The sequence below is a fragment of the Sabethes cyaneus genome, chromosome 2, assembly GCF_943734655.1.
Source record: "Sabethes cyaneus chromosome 2, idSabCyanKW18_F2, whole genome shotgun sequence".
NCBI classification, from domain to species: Eukaryota; Metazoa; Arthropoda; class Insecta; order Diptera; family Culicidae; genus Sabethes; species Sabethes cyaneus.
The window spans coordinates 37,446,901-37,466,275 of NC_071354.1; the positions used below are offsets into that span (position 1 = coordinate 37,446,901).

The 19,375-nt window shown below is 41.7% G+C and overlaps 2 protein-coding genes across 2 annotated transcripts in view; one reads left to right on the forward strand and one right to left on the reverse strand.

Annotated features, from left to right (window-relative positions):
- Positions 1–5,609: 5,609 nt before the first annotated feature.
- Positions 5,610–11,039, forward strand: LOC128735296 (uncharacterized). The gene is made up of 3 exons (XM_053829787.1): positions 5,610–7,451; positions 7,593–9,260; positions 10,695–11,039. The coding sequence occupies exons 1-3, from the start codon at positions 5,610–5,612 to the stop codon at positions 11,037–11,039; spliced, it is 3,855 nt and encodes a 1,284-aa protein (XP_053685762.1).
- Positions 11,040–13,589: 2,550 nt separating this feature from the next.
- LOC128738219 (chitin deacetylase 1) overlaps positions 13,590–19,375 on the reverse strand; it is a 47,136-nt gene continuing 41,350 nt past the window's right edge. Inside the window, exon 5 of the mRNA XM_053833197.1 lies at positions 13,590–14,563. Within this exon, the coding sequence (XP_053689172.1) occupies positions 13,735–14,563 (829 nt within the window). The 3' untranslated portion in view covers positions 13,590–13,734. The remainder of the gene's footprint in view (positions 14,564–19,375) is intronic.

A 19,375-nucleotide genomic window follows, 5' to 3' on the forward strand; every position in this document is an offset into this window, starting at 1 on the left:
TATACATATTTTTTTCATTCAGTATCTCTTACTGTAAGAACTCGTACGTTCTCTAATCGGTCGGCCGCACCGGTAGTCCCCACTCGGCGATGGCAATCGCATCCACGGATCAATTAAGTCGTGCGCACATAACTGTGCTTGATGGCGTTATTATTATTTTTATTTTGTACATACAGTTATTATTGGGCTGACGATTCCGTTCGGTCGTTACACAATTGGTGAGGTTTTGATTACTCATTATGGATGTATGTACGCACTGTTCAGCGCGCTGGAGATTGGCATGGCGGATGTGTTTTTGTTTGCAGATTCGACGTTATTTGATTCAGTTTATAGTTGATCTACGAATCCGAGTGGAATATCATTTAAAAAATTATTCTTAAATTTGTTTTACCGAAGCTAGCATTTAGTGACGCGTTGAAGAAATATCAATGCGCTATTAACTATTAGACTAGATCTATGATTCATGATTCAGTAGAAGCACGACCTTTTTATTGACAGCATTCTACCGTTAATGTAAACTATCACGAGTTTGATCGTTCATCTTAATAGATTATGCAATTGTACCAAAAAATCGAGTTTAAAATCTTTTTGCATCCTTGCTAAAACATCTCATCTGTAGCTTTTGACATGCCGAAGAGTGACGTGCGAGGGGATGGCACACCTTACTGCCAAAAATTCTTTCCTGTGATATTCGTGAACGATGCAGAGAACATTCCTTTTTCTCTCAATTTAACCTGCATTGGACGTGGGCAGCTTTGTTATTCATTATCATAAAGGTTTGAATCATCAGCAAATACACATTGGGAAGGATCTCCTACTCGCAATAATAATTTTGCAGGTTCTTTGTGCATTTGCAGTTGACCTGGATCAGTCGCGGGCAATACACGGACGGAAATAATCGAATTTATTATTTTAATTTGTTCATAATTTCATGAAATTTCAAAAAATTTTTGCCCATTTTTACGGTAATTTTAAAAACTTTTCAATAGCATGAGCAAGAAAAAGATGACGCATGGTAATTTGTTGAACTAGGTTTGTAGCTTTGAAAGCATTCAAATCCTTTGTCATCCGAGCGGTACTGTGCGCTCGCATATTTACGAATAAAATGGAAACGCATGGTCATTTGAAAAGTTCTTACGATTTATAAATGAAACTTGCTTTTTCCATATTTTGTATATCGGTACAGCAATCCCCCGAATAAAACGGTTTCCAATAAAAACTTTTTCAATTTTTCAATGATTCCATCAAGGCGTTCGAACGTGCTTATTGGGGTTAGTTGGATTTTCTCGCTACGTGGCGCTAGTGCATATGTTATATTCTTGTATAACTATACATATCTTGCATCGTTACAGTCTTCGGGAAGCTCGTATAAAATATAAAACGTATAAAGCTGGTATAACAAATATTTTTTCATCGGGCGGCACTAGAGTAAGTGCGTATCCAGCTTTCCACGAGCGATAATGGCGGATATTGGGCACAAGTGGGCACAATTTTTTGACATTCATTGGAGGAGCGTCGAGTTCGCCCTGACGGAGTTACTATGGATACATTCATGATTGTTTGTTGTTCGAATGTAAAAATGTAAACATTGTTCAATTTTGCAGATCAGCTAAAGAAGAACATGATTGAACGGACAACAAGTTTCATGGATTGTGGCTTTCTAGTTTTCGCAAATTCCAGGGAGAATGTCCAAATATGCAACGGAAAGTTTCTTATCAAGTCGAGACGCTGTTCGAGAGCAACCTTGACAACGGCTCGACCAACATGAAGTTAATGTTTGCGTTAATGTGTAATGTTTCGAATGTTTAATTCGCACGATTGCCTTCAGCAAATTATGGCCACAAACCACTATAAAAGTTTGAATCCGTTTAGTTATGTTCCACTTCAGCTGATCTGCAAAATTAAACAATGTTTACATTTTTACACTCGAACAACAAACAATCATGAATGTATCCATAGTAACTCCGTCAGAGCGAACTCGACGCTTCTCCAATGAATGTCAAAAGATTGTGCCAATTGTGCTTAATATCCGCCATTATCGCTCGTGGAAAGCTGGTTACGTTAAGGCCCAGACACAATGCATACGGCTTTGAATACGTAGCGGCAATTTGACAGAAAATCCATGGAAAAACTATCAAATTTCCGCAACGTAGTAAAATCCGTATGCATTGTATCTGGGCCTTTATTGTTAATATGGTGCGATAATACGATCGCAGTAGGTGTCGATGTGTAACAAATGTTCATTAATTTTTTTTTCACTGTCAACTGAATAATTTGTTCTCAGGCTCTAACCAATTCGCAAGAGGTTCTAGATCCAGCCTCAGTGAAATAAAGTTTTAAGCTATTTAAACGAGCATCGTGTCTCCAACAACAAGTTCCTAGAAGATACTGCACCGTTGCGGATGTATAGTTCGTCAAGTCTGCCGTCCATTCTACTTCTGCTAGGCCGCGAGAACTGATCTACGTGATAATTTGTGGTCCAGACGTTTTTAGAACTGGAAGGTCTTTGGCAAGCAGTCAAGCCGAAGCTGAATGAAGACTAAGCTCCGACGGTCGTGGATGCATTGAAGAACCGAAAAGCAAAACAAAAATCATCCTTCTTCTGGATCCAGCGAATTACATACATGTGATTGAAGCTTCCTGTGCGAAGGACGCCTGGTCGAAGCGTTCGAGAACACCCGTGTAACCCGGAAAGTCGGTCTGATGAGAAAACTATCCGAGCAGGAGCGAAGAGCAAAATAATATAAAAACAATATCAAACTGTGTTATAATGGTATATTTTGTTATTGTATAGATATGGAGATACATTGATAACACATTTTGTTATTGAGTAGATATTTAAAACAGTGGTTGTAAGATGAGTTTAATAACTGATTTTGTTATCATATCTTATATATGTTATTCTAAAATATGTTATTCTAAACTCTGAGTACAGTCATGTTATTGCTTTGTTATTCAAATAACACAAATAGTTATTCTTTTGGCCTTAAAAGAGTAAAATTTTGATATTATTTTTTGTTATTTTACCAACTATGTCAGCCAAAACAAGACCAAATTTTGATATGAGGTATTCGATTTCCAATAACACATTTTGATATTATTTTGCTTTTCGCTCCTGCTCGGGTAATAACAATGTCCCTAATTACCAGCGACTCCATGGAAACGGTTTTACAATCAGCGATGAGTTAATCGGGACTCTACTACTGGCCGGATTGCCTGAAGAATACCGACCAATGATAATAGCGCTCGAGAATTCCGAAGTGGCAATTACCGGAGACATCTTGAAAACTACACTGCTACAGGTAATCCGAGTATCTTCGTCGTGAGCTGCATGCGCAAGTAACATGCCCTTAGCAGAAACCAGTCAAGCAAAATAAAGAACCGACTCCGTCATTGAGGATTGGGCCACAATGTAGGCGGTGCCATTAATTTGGCCACAATACGAAGGAATGTTTTTCATAAATATCTTAATTAGATAAATCCGCTCGTCCCGCTCAAACCGTTGTAGGGGTATGAGGTGGAACCATCATCATCATTATCATCATCAATCCTGTCAAAAAGGATAATGCGTGGTGTACATGTGTGGGCATCCGAGGAAGACGACAGCGACTGATATTTTGATTCAGGTGCTTCTAATCATTTTGTCAAGTCGGAACGGTTCTGGGAGATCTCCTCGAGTAATTGTGATACAATCTATGCCGCCAACAAAGGAACACTAAAGATAATCGCCAAAAGAAACAAAAAAATTGAAGCCCGAATGCTGTCCAGATGATATGAAAGTGGTGCACGATGTGCAGGTGATTCCGGAGTTTTCCCAAAAATTTGCTTTCGGTGAATCAGATCAGATCAGATGAGAAATTTTGAATCAGCCTATGGGTTCATTTATCATGCTCGGCATTGTCCCATTCCCTCTGTCACCTATTTATAGAGTTCGGCCCCGACTCTACAGGGTGCGTGACGAATTTTTGCAGTAAGTTTCAAATAGCAATTTCTCATGCTTGCGAACAAAATTCAGATATATCTGGCAGCACTGAATAGCTTATACTGTTGGGTATCAGATGTAAACAAACAGTGTCGAGTAAACTGAAAGATGTCAAAACAAGAAAATAATCGGTCAGCAGTTGTCGTTTTATCGCGCGGGAGCAAGCGTAAAGGAGAGAGTTCGGAAGGTAAAAGTGTCGGAAAGAACAGTGTACTATATAAAGAAGGCTTGGGAAAGTGATAAGCTATCTTACCCACCTACCCGGAAGGCATAAAAGGGCCGTTCCATTACCGCTGAACGGAACAGGGTCAAAAAAGTAGAAAGAATGATTAAAAAGAATCCAGCGAGGTCAATGAGGTCCATGGCTCGAGAAATCGGGTGTTCGGACTTCTCAATCTGGCGAGTTATGTCCAAAAACGTTGGTTATAAGTCGTATGCACTACGCAGAGGTCGATTTATGAATGCTGCGACTAAATCATGGCGATTGGAGAAAGCTAAAAAAATCAGAGGGGTTGTGCACAAGACACGACCGCATAAGTGACGTAGGACCACGTAAGTCTCTTTGTAGCGATAGTAGGATGTATCCATGTATGTAGTTGTTGTGAAACCTTAGTTCTTCGCAACAAAATTGCTTAAAATAATACATACATTTATATTATTTCGATTCTCATTTATATTCAATGCAAAATTATACCAAATGTAATTTCCTATATTTATAAATATTACGTTACGCACTTTGCGCACTACCCATAATGCCCACCAAACATCTACCAACTGTAACAAATTGAACAATTGAACAACTATCAAAATCACAACTGTGACAAAATGTATAACCCGATAGCAAAGGGAGTATATAAAAGTCAGTCGCACTGAACACAAGGAAAAACTCTCTCATCATTCGTTTCGCTTTTTCGATAAAAAGAATTCCGTTTGGATCGGTTCCGTTCCGTCTCTGTGGCCGCTGTAATACGTTCTCCCGGTAAACATTTTGGTGCCGAAACCCGGGACCGAAGTTGCAGTCATCGTTCGTCGTTCATCATTCGTCGGAGGTATATATTAACCTCAACCACCACGTGGTTTCCAAGTGCAAGTCGACCAAGTCCTTGCCCAGCGGTTCAACGGTTCCGAATCAATCTGGCACAACGCTGTAGTGGACACGGCCATTCACCGTAGTACTATACGGTCTCTTCGCATCGATCCGGATCAAATCCGGCAACAAGCATTCGTCGTTCGTTTAAGGTACTAACCTAAACCACCACGTGGATTCAGTTCATCGCAACCGGAATAGTTCCTTGCACAACGGTCCGGAGCACGTCCGGCAGAAAGCTACAAGTATCGTCGTTCGTCGAGGTGCTAATCTCCATCACCACGTGTCGTTCTGGTGTAAGTAGACAAGGTCCTTACCCACGTTCCGGAATTGATCCAGTAGAAGCTGTAGCGTCATCAGCAGCGGCAAGTTTGTGTTTCGACGAAGTTCACCAGTCGCTGCAAGCAATCGGCCAGTACAACAGCTGCAGTCTCGTGTTTTCCCGTCGGCAGTCATCTAGAACCGACAGCACCCAGAATACGGTTGAGGTTAGGTGGTAAGAAGCAGTAAACCAGGTAATTGCTTTATCTTTCTAAAACAATGACACCCAAGAAGAAGACACAGAAAATAACAAAATTGAAAATTTTGTACCGTCGGCGGACCAATATTTTGGGTTCCGCTAATTTGATTAAAATATTTGACGAGTCTTTCGATCCCACTAAAATCGATCAATTGCCCATTCGCATTCAACGTCTTGATGCATTATGGCGCGAGTTCGAAGAGACTCAAGACGAAATAGAAGTCCTAGAAGACACCGACGATGAATTTTCGCAAGAGAGGCTAGAATTTCAAACACTCTATTATGAGCTGAAAGGATCTTTGCAAAGCAAGATTCCTTTGCAGCAATCCCAACCACCACCACCTCCTCAAGTACAATCTGTTCCTTCATTCAATCCTGTTCAATCGAACATTCGTCTTCCTGAAATGAAATTGAAGGAATTTTCTGGGGATCTCGATGATTGGGTTACTTTTCGCGATCTTTTTGTCTCGCTTATTCATTCAAATCTGCAACTTACGGCAGTGCAAAAAATGCATTATTTGCGAGCTACACTTACAGGAGACGCGGCTCGTATTATATCCGCTCTCGAGATCTCGGCCAATAATTATCTCGTGGCGTGGAATTTATTAAAAGAACGATACGAGAACTCGAACATGTTAGTAAAGCGTCACACGGGTGCATTGTTGACTATTTCTCCTCTCAAAAAGGAATCTGCACAGGGGCTTGCAGACCTCGCTGACGAATTCGATCGTCACGTTCAATTGTTGGATAAACTCGAAGGGACTGAGAACCACTGGAATGCTTTTTTGGTAGAACGACTTAGTCAATGCTTAGACGCCGTTAGTCTTCGTGAGTGGGAAACCGACGTTTCCAGAACAGATGAAAATCCTACATATAAAAACCTTCTCGAGTTTATCCACAAAAGATCGCGAATTGTACAGACATTAAAGCTCTCCCAATCGGCAAACATTAACACCCAATCCGAGATCAAGTCATTTAAAGCACGATCTGCTGTCGCCCATGTTGCTTCCGATAATGCGCCAAGGTGCGCTAGCTGTAAGCAAGCTCACTTCTTGTTCCAGTGTGAGCAATTTAGAACATTGTCTCCTCAGCAACGATTCGAGTTCGTTAAGCAGCATGGGCTATGCATCAACTGCATAAAGGGAAAACACCAAGCGAAGAATTGCTCCAGCGGGTCCTGCAAAAGCTGCTTTAAGAAACATCATTCGATGCTGCATCTACCACCATTGCCGTCGGCCTCTGGTTCACAACCAATGATAACTAAACCATCGGTGTCATCAAGCAAACCCGCTGAAGCAAACTTTTCGCAATCGTATCAAGTATCGCAATTCGTGCCGAATCTTATCGCGACCGCGTCTGTCTCACCACCTGTCGTATCGTCGGGTCGTACGCAGTCGTCGCGCGGTATTACTCTCCCCTCATCGTCGTGTTCGTCGGATGGTATCGTTTACAGTCCTCCATCAACCTCTTTTCAAAGTGCAGAAGTGACCACACAACCTCGGCAGTCGACAGTGCTACTTTCGACGGTAGTGATTAAAGTGAAAGACGCTGATAACAATTACACCTTTGCTAGAGCCCTCTTGGACAGTGGATCAGAGCCAAACTTTATATCGGAAAACCTGTGTCAAAAGCTCCGCCTGAAGCGGACAAAGCTTAATTCACCGGTCAGTGGGATCGGGCAATCCGCCGTCAATGTTCGCTTCGGAGTAACACTGTCAATTGGCTCTCGTTTCGCAAACTACACAACCAATTTGGACTGTCTTGTGCTGCCGAAGCTTACCGTCTCGTTGCCGGGTCAACACCTCGACGTCACTCAATGGAAGTTACCACGTAATCTTCCACTCGCTGATCCACAGTTCAACGTAAGTCAATGTGTGGATATTATCGTCGGTGCTGAACTGTTTTTCAACCTTTTGGAGCATCAGCAATTCTCTCTTGGCCCGGGTTATCCAACCCTTCAGAAAACGGTTTTTGGATACGTCGTTTGTGGAAAACTACATTAGCCACCATCGATACGACAATTGCAACAATCCTGTCACATCTGTGTCGATGATAGGCTCGATTCCCAACTCCAACGCTTCTGGGAAATCGAAAGTTTCGAAGACGGTAAAGCACTCACTCCAGACGAACAGCACTGCGAAAATCACTTCACCTCCACCACTACACGCGACAAAACGGGTCGCTACGTCGTTCGGCTTCCGCTAAAGGAAAACGAATTGGAAATGCTCGGTGATTCATACACTTGTGCCCTCCGACGTTTCCAACAAATGGAAAGAAGGTTCGCCACCGATGAAAACCTTCGTCGTGATTATCACCAGTTTTTGGAGGAGTACGAGAGGTTGGGTCACATGGAGTTGACATCGCGCGCGTCGTGTAGCCCACAATTTTTCCTACCCCATCATGCCATCCAACGCCCAGAGAGTACGACTACCAAAATACGTGTAGTTTTCGACGGTTCTTGTCGGGGAACTACTAAGCTGTCTCTGAACGATGCATTGTTTGTGGGACCAACTGTTCAACCAGCTCTATTCTCGACCGTCGTCAATTTTCGTCTGCCTCAATTTGCCATTACGGCCGATGCTGAGAAAATGTTCAGGCAGATATGGATCCACCCAGACGACCGAAAATTCCAGCAAATTCTCTGGCGTAGGAATCCCACCGATCCCATACGGGCATATCAACTTAAAACGGTCACTTACGGTCTAGCAAGCTCACCATTCCACGCTGCTCGGGTTTTAAATCAGCTTGCTATCGATGAAGGACAACGCTTTCCTTTGGCAGTCCCAGTGATTCAAAGTGGAACCTACGTAGATGACATCATATTCGGACACGATCATCATGCTACGTTGACGGACACTTGTAAACAGTTGATGGAAATGTTTAAATCAGCCGGATTCGTACTTCGAAAATGGGCATCGAACGATAGGACGGTACTCAGTAATGTTCCTGAAGAGCTGTGGGAGACATCTGAAAATTTAGAACTCGATCGTTCGTCAGCAGTCAAAACCTTGGGGTTGCTGTGGTTCCCCCAAAGAGACATGTTCAAATTTAAGGTTCCTGTCCTACCGAATCTGACCGCCGTGACAAAACGGATTGTTGTTTCCGAAATGTCCCAGCTCTTCGATCCACTGGGACTTCTCGGACCAGTCGTCATGAACGCAAAAATGTTCATACAAACTCTATGGGCTGCAGATTGGTCGTGGGATTCTGAGCTGTCAGAAGAGTCAAGTACATGGTGGAGAAAGTATCGATCAGACATTAACCAACTTCAATCACTAGAGGTTCCTAGAAAGGTCGTATGGAATGCTCAACGCAAATATTCGCTTCACTGCTTCTGCGATGCCTCACAGAGAGGTTACGGTTGCTGTGTGTACGCCGTATCACCGGACGAACTCGGTCTGATGCATTCGCATTTAATAACATCGAAATCTCGCGTTGCACCTCTGCGTGGACAGTCGATTCCGCGCCTGGAACTTTGCGCAGCTCTCCTTGGCAGTCAATTGGTTCACAATTTACGGACTAATACTGGTTTCAACGGACAGGTTACATTTTGGTCCGACTCAACGATCGTACTTCACTGGATCAAGTCCAGATCGCACAACTGGAAGGTGTTTGTATCCAACCGTGTCGCAGAGATTCAGCGTCTTCTAAATGGATCGGAATGGAGACACGTACCGACAGAACTCAACCCGGCCGATCGAATTTCCAGAGGAATGCTTGCAGGTGAAATACTAATGGACAAACTTTGGTGGCATGGCCCATCGTTTCTCACCTCCCCTTTCGAGTGTTGGCCTGACTGCATACTTTCGCTCCCGACCAAGTCGGAACTGGAACCAGAATTGCGTCCACTAGTTTCTCTCCACTCGCATCAAAGCCAGTCATCCATTTTCAGCAAATTTTCGGACATAGCCAAGCTAACTCGATGTGTTGCTTATTGCTTCCGTTTTTGCAACAACTGCAAACTTACAGGAACTCAACGAATTTTCTCACCATTGTCACCAAGTGAAGTCGACTACGCATTGAAGGCTTTGATTCGTCTCGCCCAACGCGAGGCATTCCCAGCGGAAGTTCGTATATACAGCCGGGAAAGCACCAAGTATAACGCCGAACCCATTTCGAAATCGCCACTAAAGAATCTGAACTTATTTATGGATGAATTTGGCCTCTTACGGATAGATGGACGACTCAAGAATTTGAAAGCACCATTTGATACACGCCATCCTATTCTGGTTCCAGCTAATCACAAGCTAAGCTGGTTAATCGCCAGGTCGGTTCATCTTCGGACACTTCACGGTGGACCTTCACTAATTGTTGCTACCATTCGTCAACGCTTTTGGCCGCTGCGTGGTCGAGATTTAGCCCGAAAAATTGTTCGAGAATGCGTAACCTGTTTTCGGTGCAACCCAACACCAGCAAATCAAATAATGGCACCTCTACCATCGGTTCGCGTTACACCAGCTCGTCCGTTCTTGTTTTCTGGGATGGATTATTGTGGGCCGTTTTTCGTTCGTCCATTGAGTGGGAGAGGCGCGTCGATCAAAGTCTACGTCGGGCTATTCGTTTGTTTGGTGGTGAAGGCCGTGCATCTCGAGATTATCGCCGATCTATCTTCCGTCGCTTGTATCAATGCTATCAGACGATTTGTCGCGCGCCGCGGACGGGTTCTCGAGTTGCACTGCGACAACGCGACCGCATTCGTCGGGGCGGATCGCGAGTTACGTAAAATGCGACAAGATTTCCTGCAGCAGTTCAAGTCGAAGGAATGGGCCGATTACTGTTCTGGAAATGACATAATATTTCGTTTCATCCCTGCTCGCTCTCCACATTTCGGAGGCATATGGGAAGCCGGCATAAAATCCTTTAAGTACCATTTTAGACGCATTATGGGTCTGAAGGCCTTTTCTATGGACCAGCTTTTAACTGTCGTAACGCAAATTGAGTCTGTGCTAAACTCGCGTCCACTTTCACCAATTTCTGACTCACCGCATGACGTTTCTGCCTTGACTCCAGGGCATTTTCTCGTTGGGAGGCTCCCCTCCCCTCCCCTGTCAATCCCCGAGCCAGATTTGAGTGATTTGACACCTAATCGCCTAAACCGTTTGCAGGATATGAAACGCTCGATCCAAGACCTGTGGCGCTGCTGGTCTCGTGACTACGTGAGTCAGCTACACCAACGCACTAAATGGAAACGCCCATCAGTGGACATTCGTCAGGGACAACTAGTCCTTTTGAAGCTCGACAACTATCCACCACTACGATGGCCCCTTGGACGTGTTACCGAAGTCATCACTGGCCCAGATGGCCGAGTTCGAGTCGTGATCGTTAAAACTGCTGCTGGAGTATATAAACGGGCCATAACGGAGATTGCGGTCCTTCCAATCGAGTCTACAAATGAAAACCAAACTGTTCTTCCGAGATCATCACCCGTAATCGACGAAGTTGTTGGTTGAAACGGACGGTTTCAACGGCGGCCGGCATGTTGTGAAACCTTAGTTCTTCGCAACAAAATTGCTTAAAATAATACATACATTTATATTATTTCGATTCTCATTTATATTCAATGCAAAATTATACCAAATGTAATTTCCTATATTTATAAATATTACGTTACGCACTTTGCGCACTACCCATAATGCCCACCAAACATCTACCAACTGTAACAAATTGAACAATTGAACAACTATCAAAATCACAACTGTGACAAAATGTATAACCCGATAGCAAAGGGAGTATATAAAAGTCAGTCGCACTGAACACAAGGAAAAACTCTCTCATCATTCGTTTCGCTTTTTCGATAAAAAGAATTCCGTTTGGATCGGTTCCGTTCCGTCTCTGTGGCCGCTGTAATACGTTCTCCCGGTAAACAGTAGTAATACGATTCTTCATGTATACAACCTACATACGTAACGTTTATCAAAGTAGTAACATTGTATAGGTTCAATTCTCAACCGATTTTGGAGTTATATCCATGACTTGATTGAATCTATTTTATTAAAACGAAACCAAGTCAGTAACTAAACCAAACAGTAAATAAATTTTAGGGCTATAGGGTGTAAATTAAATACAGTCATAAGGAAGCTTAACCCATAGCTTATATCGTATATATTTCTGTCATCCGTGCTAGGGAAGCACTGACAAGGGAAGGCAAAAATATGAAAATAATGCAATTTTTCAATGACGCGCATTGAGAATCAATAGTTTTCTATATTTTCAATATTTTCCAAATCGATTTTCCGATCAATTGGTGTAAATAACTAGGAAATCTATTGAAAATTGACTGAATTATCAGCCGAAGCGTGAAAACGCATTTTTACTTTGATGACGTCATTTCCAACAACCAATTACAAAGCAAGAATTCTGGTAAAACATAGGTTCATTATTTTCAAGTTTTCAATAGTTCAACATCAAGAATCCATACTTTTCTTCATTTGGGTCAATTCTTAGAAGATTTCCCGATTGATTGGTGTAAGAATATTGAATATCGGTCGGAAAACCGCTGAGCTATTAGCGCTCAAAGCCTATCATTTTTCGCGACGCTCGTCTTTTTCGATTTTTTGGAATGACACCCTATCTCAAAACTTGCCGTAAGACGTAGTCCTACGTCAAAAAACTAAAATGTTTTTGGTTAAAGTTTTACATATTTTAAATTTTCTTCAATCATTTGGCTTAAAAATCAAAAATCATTAAATATCATTAAATTTAGCTTAAAAAAATCAAATGCTTTTCCATGTTTCACCTACCTTTTCACTCTTAGTTCAGTTGCTCCGGACCACGGACATATCTATATGGATCGTTTTCTGACTATGCATGTTAGTAGTCATTCAGTTCACAACCTGTTGCTCTTTGTGTTGTGGACTGCTGCTGTTGTAGAAGGTTAGAACCTGATGAGAGTGTTTGCATTGATGAACTAACAGGATCACCTTGAAGTGGAACGTGTGTTTGTTAGGTACTACTGGTAAAGAAAGCAACTTTTCACGTCCATAGACACCGACCGACGTCAGTGTTGCGGAAAGATACGGATTGGTTGAGCAAATAGTGTGGAACGGATGGCTAGGGTAGTATAAAACTGAAGTGGAACATTGTGATATGGCCAAAGGTTAAAAACCGGTTGCTTCAATTTAACGTAACTTTATTGATCGTTACTAGTACTAAGAAGTACATATTATAAACGCGATTTTTTTTTGTTCGAAACTGCTGAACCATAAAAAATTTCAATTCTTCTATATGGTTTACTCTATTCCTACACTTCTTTCTATTCATTGTATTTTTTTTCTTTCAAGGTCGTGTCGAATCGTCTGTGAAATTGTAATTTTCCGACAGTTTGGTTTTTTCTTCTGCCAATTGACGAAAGCAAAATTTTCTCTACTATCTCATTTCATACCGTCAATGTGCTAATAAAATGTTGTCTCTTTTTTTTTCTTGTCATAATCATGTTCTTCGTTTTCTTCCATCAGACGGTCACTTAAGCTTAAGCGGTTGCACAGTATTTACATTTTACACAAATCAATGGTCCTGTGTTTTCGAATAATTGAAACAGTAAAAGTTACAAAGTCGTTAGAAAGATAATTACGTTTAAAAAATATAAACAATAAGTTCCTGTCAGCTACACATTTTTTCACTTTTGTTTGTTTTAAATTAAATTATAGTGACACGAATATATCCACAGCATCTTTTTGTTTTCTCTCAATCTCTTGTTCTCATCGTTTGTTGCATTCATTAGCGTTCATTCCACGATACTGTTCACGCATGGATGTGATTGTTATTTTTTTCTTCATTTTTCTTCGTCTTACATTTGAGTGGGAAATTTTCAGCGAGCCGACTGCTTGGCCGTTGCAAAGACGTTGGCGTTGCCTAGGTAACGCAAATGTTGATTTTTTTTACTCATGCTCGAACACATTTTAAACCTTCAACCTTCAAGGGGGGAGGGGGGTGAAGTTTTCAAGTCTTATTCTGATTTTAATAAATTTTAGAGAAAAAATTTCGAAAAAAGTAGTCGACCACAAGGCTGTAGATGATAAAACGATTTTAAAACAATTCAGGTGAAGGATTACGCACACAGATCAAAGTGCATAGTGACTATGAAGAGGAAAACAGCGAGCCAGATTGTTTTTTTTTTGCTAGAAAATGAATTGCTTACGGTGAAGTTTAGAAGAATCCATCACCGGTCGGATCGTTGACCCATGGGTAATTGTTGGGGCAACGCACGCAGGTTTGAAGGTTGATGGTTTCTCCGGGCACCTCCTTCGAGGTCAATTTGCAGGAGCTTGGCACCCAACAGGCTGGCTTGCCTTCGACAACGCACTTCTCCCTCCAGGGTTCGAAGTTCTTGACCTCGGAAACTGTGCGCGGATTCTGGATCCATTGAATAACCTGTGTCATCGTTACAAAGTAGACATCGTTGTGGTTGGACAAAATTTCATCAATCCAGTAGACGAACGCATCGAGGAATTCGGGATTGTTCTTCAACCAGGCAGCATGGAAGTACAGTCCGAGTGGAGCACGGTTCTGCTCGTAGTGACGGTCGAAATTGTGGTTCAGGAAGTTGTAGAACTGATCACCGGTAAGGATGTTGGAGCAGGAATCGACCATAGCGCAACCAGGAAGGTACTCGTCGTTGGTCGGATCTTCTCGTCGATCCAGTTCGTTCATGACCATTTCCCAGACGGCGTGCGAACGGGTTGGGCAGTTTTGCAGATTACCGTGACAGCGATGGGGCATACGGAAGTACATCGTGTATGGCCATAGCGGTGGGTTGGACAGCGGTGCCGTGATGGTAGAATCGTACAGGAACGCTTGCTCTTCCATCATGGTGAACTGATTGTTTCCTCCGACACGCAGATACGGGGCACGAACTCCGACGACCGAATTGTCCGTTAGGTTGGCGAACTTCTCGATGATGATTCGCATGCCGGCCATCTCTTTGGCCCAATCGTCGACCGTTGCATTGGACCAGAAGCGTTCCTCGTCGTTGTGACTGGGGAAGATAGAAAAAAGAGGGGGATTTGCGTTACCGGGAATGTTTCGTTTAATGCAGGTTGAATCGCGAGGAAACAATGAACGGATGAGTACGAGAGTATGTACAGATCAAGGTTTTGTTTTTTATTTCTCTTCAATATGGTCCCGATGTCGAAGCAGGTAGTTTAGTGGTAGAGAAGGTCATTGCTTGAAATGAGCTTAGAATTGGATGATCGTAAACGGCGTCCAAAATAGGAAATTTATCAAACATTTGGAAGAAGCGCTTGATAGTTAATGTCATGTGTGTTTAATGGTGGGTACTTTTTAGAAAGAACATGAGGCATGGACTTTGTTAAAACGACATTCTTGACGACCTGGAGCATTTTCTGTGGATCTGAAGCTGAAGCGCCTCTGGGAAAGGTGTTGAGGAATCCAAAGTATTAATTAATCTTGAAATTTCACCTTTCAGTACTGGAAAACATTCCAACAATCATCAAACAGGTAGAACGAGTAAACGATTCCAATTGATTCTAATTATAAGTCACTCCATCGATTCCATTACTGATGTTAATACATGGATTATAAATGATAGACGCCAGATGAATATGAAAGATGTCGCAGTTCAGCACAATGACACTTTACATACTCATTTTGATGAGTATAAAATCGAATGTCAATGCGTTGAAAGGAGTGAAAATGAAATTTTTTTTAATGAGTTTTGGTCATAAACCGAACATGCAACACTGTTTCCGATTAATTATGCCTGCTAGCGCCAGCATTCGCAGAGCGGGAAACTATATATTTCAAGAAAATGTTAATAGCTGAAATCCGGACCCCACAGTGCATATAGGGTGTTAGAATTAACGAGCAGCCGTGGACAGATCCCGAGACACGTAATGAAATAATCGAAATAAGTCAGACGCATTACCCTTACGAGGGGGTTGGGCGAAGGTGGTCCTTATTTGCCAATACAGGTCGTTTTAGTCGAGTCCGATACATGTGTTTTTCTAAAAAAGTACTTACTGTGTGGCTTTCCTGAAATTTAAAACGAAATTTTATTAAACCTGATCTTTTGTCAGCGTACCGAGTGTGAAGTCCAAATTTTTGGGTAGCCAGTAAGTTAGTTAATTTTTCTTTCTCCACTGATTCCGACGAATAAGAGGACGACCTGCCGCAGTGTTCAATTATTTAAGCGAGAAATTGTGTTCAGCTGTGAATTTTATTTCTGGTTGACTTTACCGTTAACAAAAAAAGAAAAATTTGCCCATTTGGTGTGACGAGGAGCTAGGGGTAATCTAAGAATTTCCAGCGCACTCCGGAAATGAATGCTGGCGAGGTTTGGTGAGGTTTATGGGCCAGATTTTTTTTTTCAAATATGAAGATGAAGCTCTATATGCCATGATTAAGAACGGCTCTACATGTCATATAAAATTTCATACACTTTTTGTAATTTTTGTGCATTCATTAGCAGCCCCATTAAAAAGGACATTTCCTTGTTGGATTTTTCTAAAGTTAGTCTATAGTCTATAGGATGACTGACTGTCGTTAAAAGTGTATTGAATTTGAATCACAGTAGGCATTTGATGTCAGCATAAGTTAAAAGTTAGGCACCGGACTGTCGCAAGAAACTATAATATAATAAAGCAGCTGTTAGAAAAACTCTCATGACGCTTAAAACATTTCGATCGGTAGTGGATTGCGCTGGCAGAGAGGCAGGAAACGCAAAAGGGATGAGCGAATCTTGCGCGAAGTCAGCGCGAAGTAAGGACCTGAAGGTTGCCATCAGGGAGATCCAAAACCCTTCGATTACCAGTTTCAGATCGAATTGGTCGACACCGAATCGAATCAATTTGAACTGTTTAATCGGGAAATGTGAGCCTAAAGAGGGCATTTCAGCCTAGTTTTCTCGATGTAGAAGTCCACATCGCCTAATTCCGCTAGAATAAAATTAATCTTTCGTCATAAATAAGCTATTCGAAAAGAAATCCGATGGTAGGGTAAGGCACATGTTTGTTTCTTAATGTTTTAGTAAAATAAGCAGGGTCTTACTCTAATTTTATCGATATAAAAAGGAATATCTCTGGATTCCGCTGGTCCTTTTTTATTATAAGAAAGATAGATTTATATGCTTTCCAATAGTTTGGTGTTTTTCACAGCACCTGTCTTGTAGTGTTGGCCAAATGAAGAACATTTTTATTACGCTAACTGAGAAAACTAGAGTAAAATGCCTAATTTTGCCGCAATTAAACACCTTTCCATCGGAATCTACATGAAGTTAGATTTCTTGTGGCGTAAAAAGATCGGTTTTATCCCACCGGATTCTGGAGTTATCGAACTATACATTTCTGTACTCCAAGAAAAGTATGGTAAAATACTCTTCTATTGACCCAAACTGCAAGGAACAGAGACATGCCGTAATCAAGGACTTCACTAGAAATGAAATCCTCATAAAAATATCTTTCTTTTGGCATCAAAAGATCAAAAAAGACCAGTGGTATTTGGAGATACAGTAGAATATCGTTTTTTGTAACCACACATTTTACATCACTTCCTTTTACGTTCACCTTTTTTGTGCGAAATTTTACTTAACGTCCCCGTTTTTACGTTCGAAGTTTTAATTAACGTCCTCGTCAAATACCATGAGGTTATCTCAGGAAATACCAAATAACGTCATTTCTTTTTACGTCCAAAATTCGAATAAACATTCTCTTTTTTACGTCCAAAAATTGAATTAACGTTCTCTTTTTTCGTCCAAAATTTGAATTAAGGTGAAGGTCGTCAGAGGCCAGGTGCTTTTTTACTGATTTTAGTACTTGTTGCCACTATCGTTTTGTTGAGAATAGTAAGAAACGTAGAATCGCGTATCTATTTTTGTTGTTGAACTAGATCGGACAGTAATTTTGTAGTTTACGGTGAATTTTATTATCGAATTTTTATCGAATTTTATAAGTCTATAATATACGACACTCTACGACCTTTAATTTAATAGCGAAAATAATTGGTCAATTTCATGCTTAAATGTTTACGTTGGCATCACTCCATATAAACGTCCGTTTCCTTGGCAACGTACAACAATGACAGTCGCGGATGCGGAATTGCAATCGAAACGAAGTGAAGTTTTTCCTTTCAATTCAAGTGAACAGTTTGGGCAAAATCGTTATAGTATCTTACTAAATAACTGTTCAGGTGGTAAATTAAAGTTTTCTGTGCCTCAAGTTGAGTTTCACGAGTGATGTGACGAATGGAACGGTCGAAAAAAAAATTAATGAAAAATCGACGGCGAAAAAATGAAAATATAGTGATGAATTTTAATTGGGCAGAAATCTCAATATTTAGTGTAATTTATGCCCCAAAAAGTAATAGAACCTATAGAATGCAATGTTTAGTGCCTTGAGTTGCAAGATCTCATTACGACTAGCAGGTTAGTTGAACTAGTTTTATTTTTTTGTTATGATTTCCCGAGTCTATGGGAGCGTGGTGGTACACTGAAGAAGGGAAGGGAAGGATGATATTCGGTGTCATACTGACTGCCATAAATGTACTCTGACGACTTTATCCTTAAAGTCCTGACTGTATTAAGATAAAGATTCTTTTTGCAAAAAAAAAATCCCTCGGTGCACGGAGAGACATGTAACGTAATGATTTGGGGGTGTTTTCCGCGGGTTGGAGAGGGTAGCTCGTGTCGAATTAAACTAATTTGTACCAATTTGGCTGAACTGGTAAACAATCCAAAATTCACGGTATGTGATGTCCGGAACAAACGTCTGACCATAGCCATCGCAACGAGAGGGTGCCCCATGGAATACGAAGTTTGCGTTCCATAAGGTAGCAGTTATTCCTTTTCTACTAAATGATCTAGCGTGCGTGGATTATTTGTTGATGATACTTCGTTATCGTACAAGGGTTCAACCGTAATAACAATTCGTCGACGAATGGAGGAAGATTTGGTTAGGCTCCGAGATTTTGACAATTCAAATCAGCCTGACATGGCGTGATCATGTGAATTCGCTGCAACGAAACATCATCTGTGGAACTGTTCCAAGGTTTCCAAGTTTCTAGCACCCAAAACATGAATAATTATGTAACACACATGATACAATCGAGACTTCAAACTGATCTCCATTTGGTGAAATGCAATAAGGTCCTTTGAAAACCGTCCAACGTGTATCATAACCAAAGTCTGGAACGACTATCACGCGGATATTTACTAAAGAGTCCTGCAATCACACATAAGAGTGGCGAATTGGTTTCATATTTTAGCAGGGATTGCTTGAATTCCTTACCTAGAGCACAGAAGTTCGTGCAGACTGCAGAATCGTAATACGGACACAGCGTTTCGCAGTTCTACATGCCCATGCATCACAGCTTTATTGATTTCAAAGCAGCATACGGTACAGTCGATCGAGACCAGCTATGGTAGATAATGCAATTTGCGACGGCGAAGGCCGGCCTCCAGGCTGAAAGCGAAGTCTAGTAGGATTTGACTAAAAATAAATGCGCCGAAGACCAAATACATAAAAGGAAGGGGTTCAAAGGAAACAAACGCGCGGCGCCTCCCATGGACGGTAACCGTTGACGGTGACGAACTAGAAGCGGTAGATGAATTCGTGTAGTTGGGATCGCACAAAACAAAACCCTAGTTCTTTATGGACTTGAAGCTGTGATGCTGCTCACGGAGGACTTACGCGCCATTGCCGTGTTCGAGCGGAAGGTGCTGCGTGCTGCGGACGATATTTGGAGTGGAGTGCAAACTGAAAGCGGAGAGTGGCGGAGGTGCACGAATCACAAGCTACAGGTCCTGCTTGAAGACATTGCCACCGTACATCTGGCA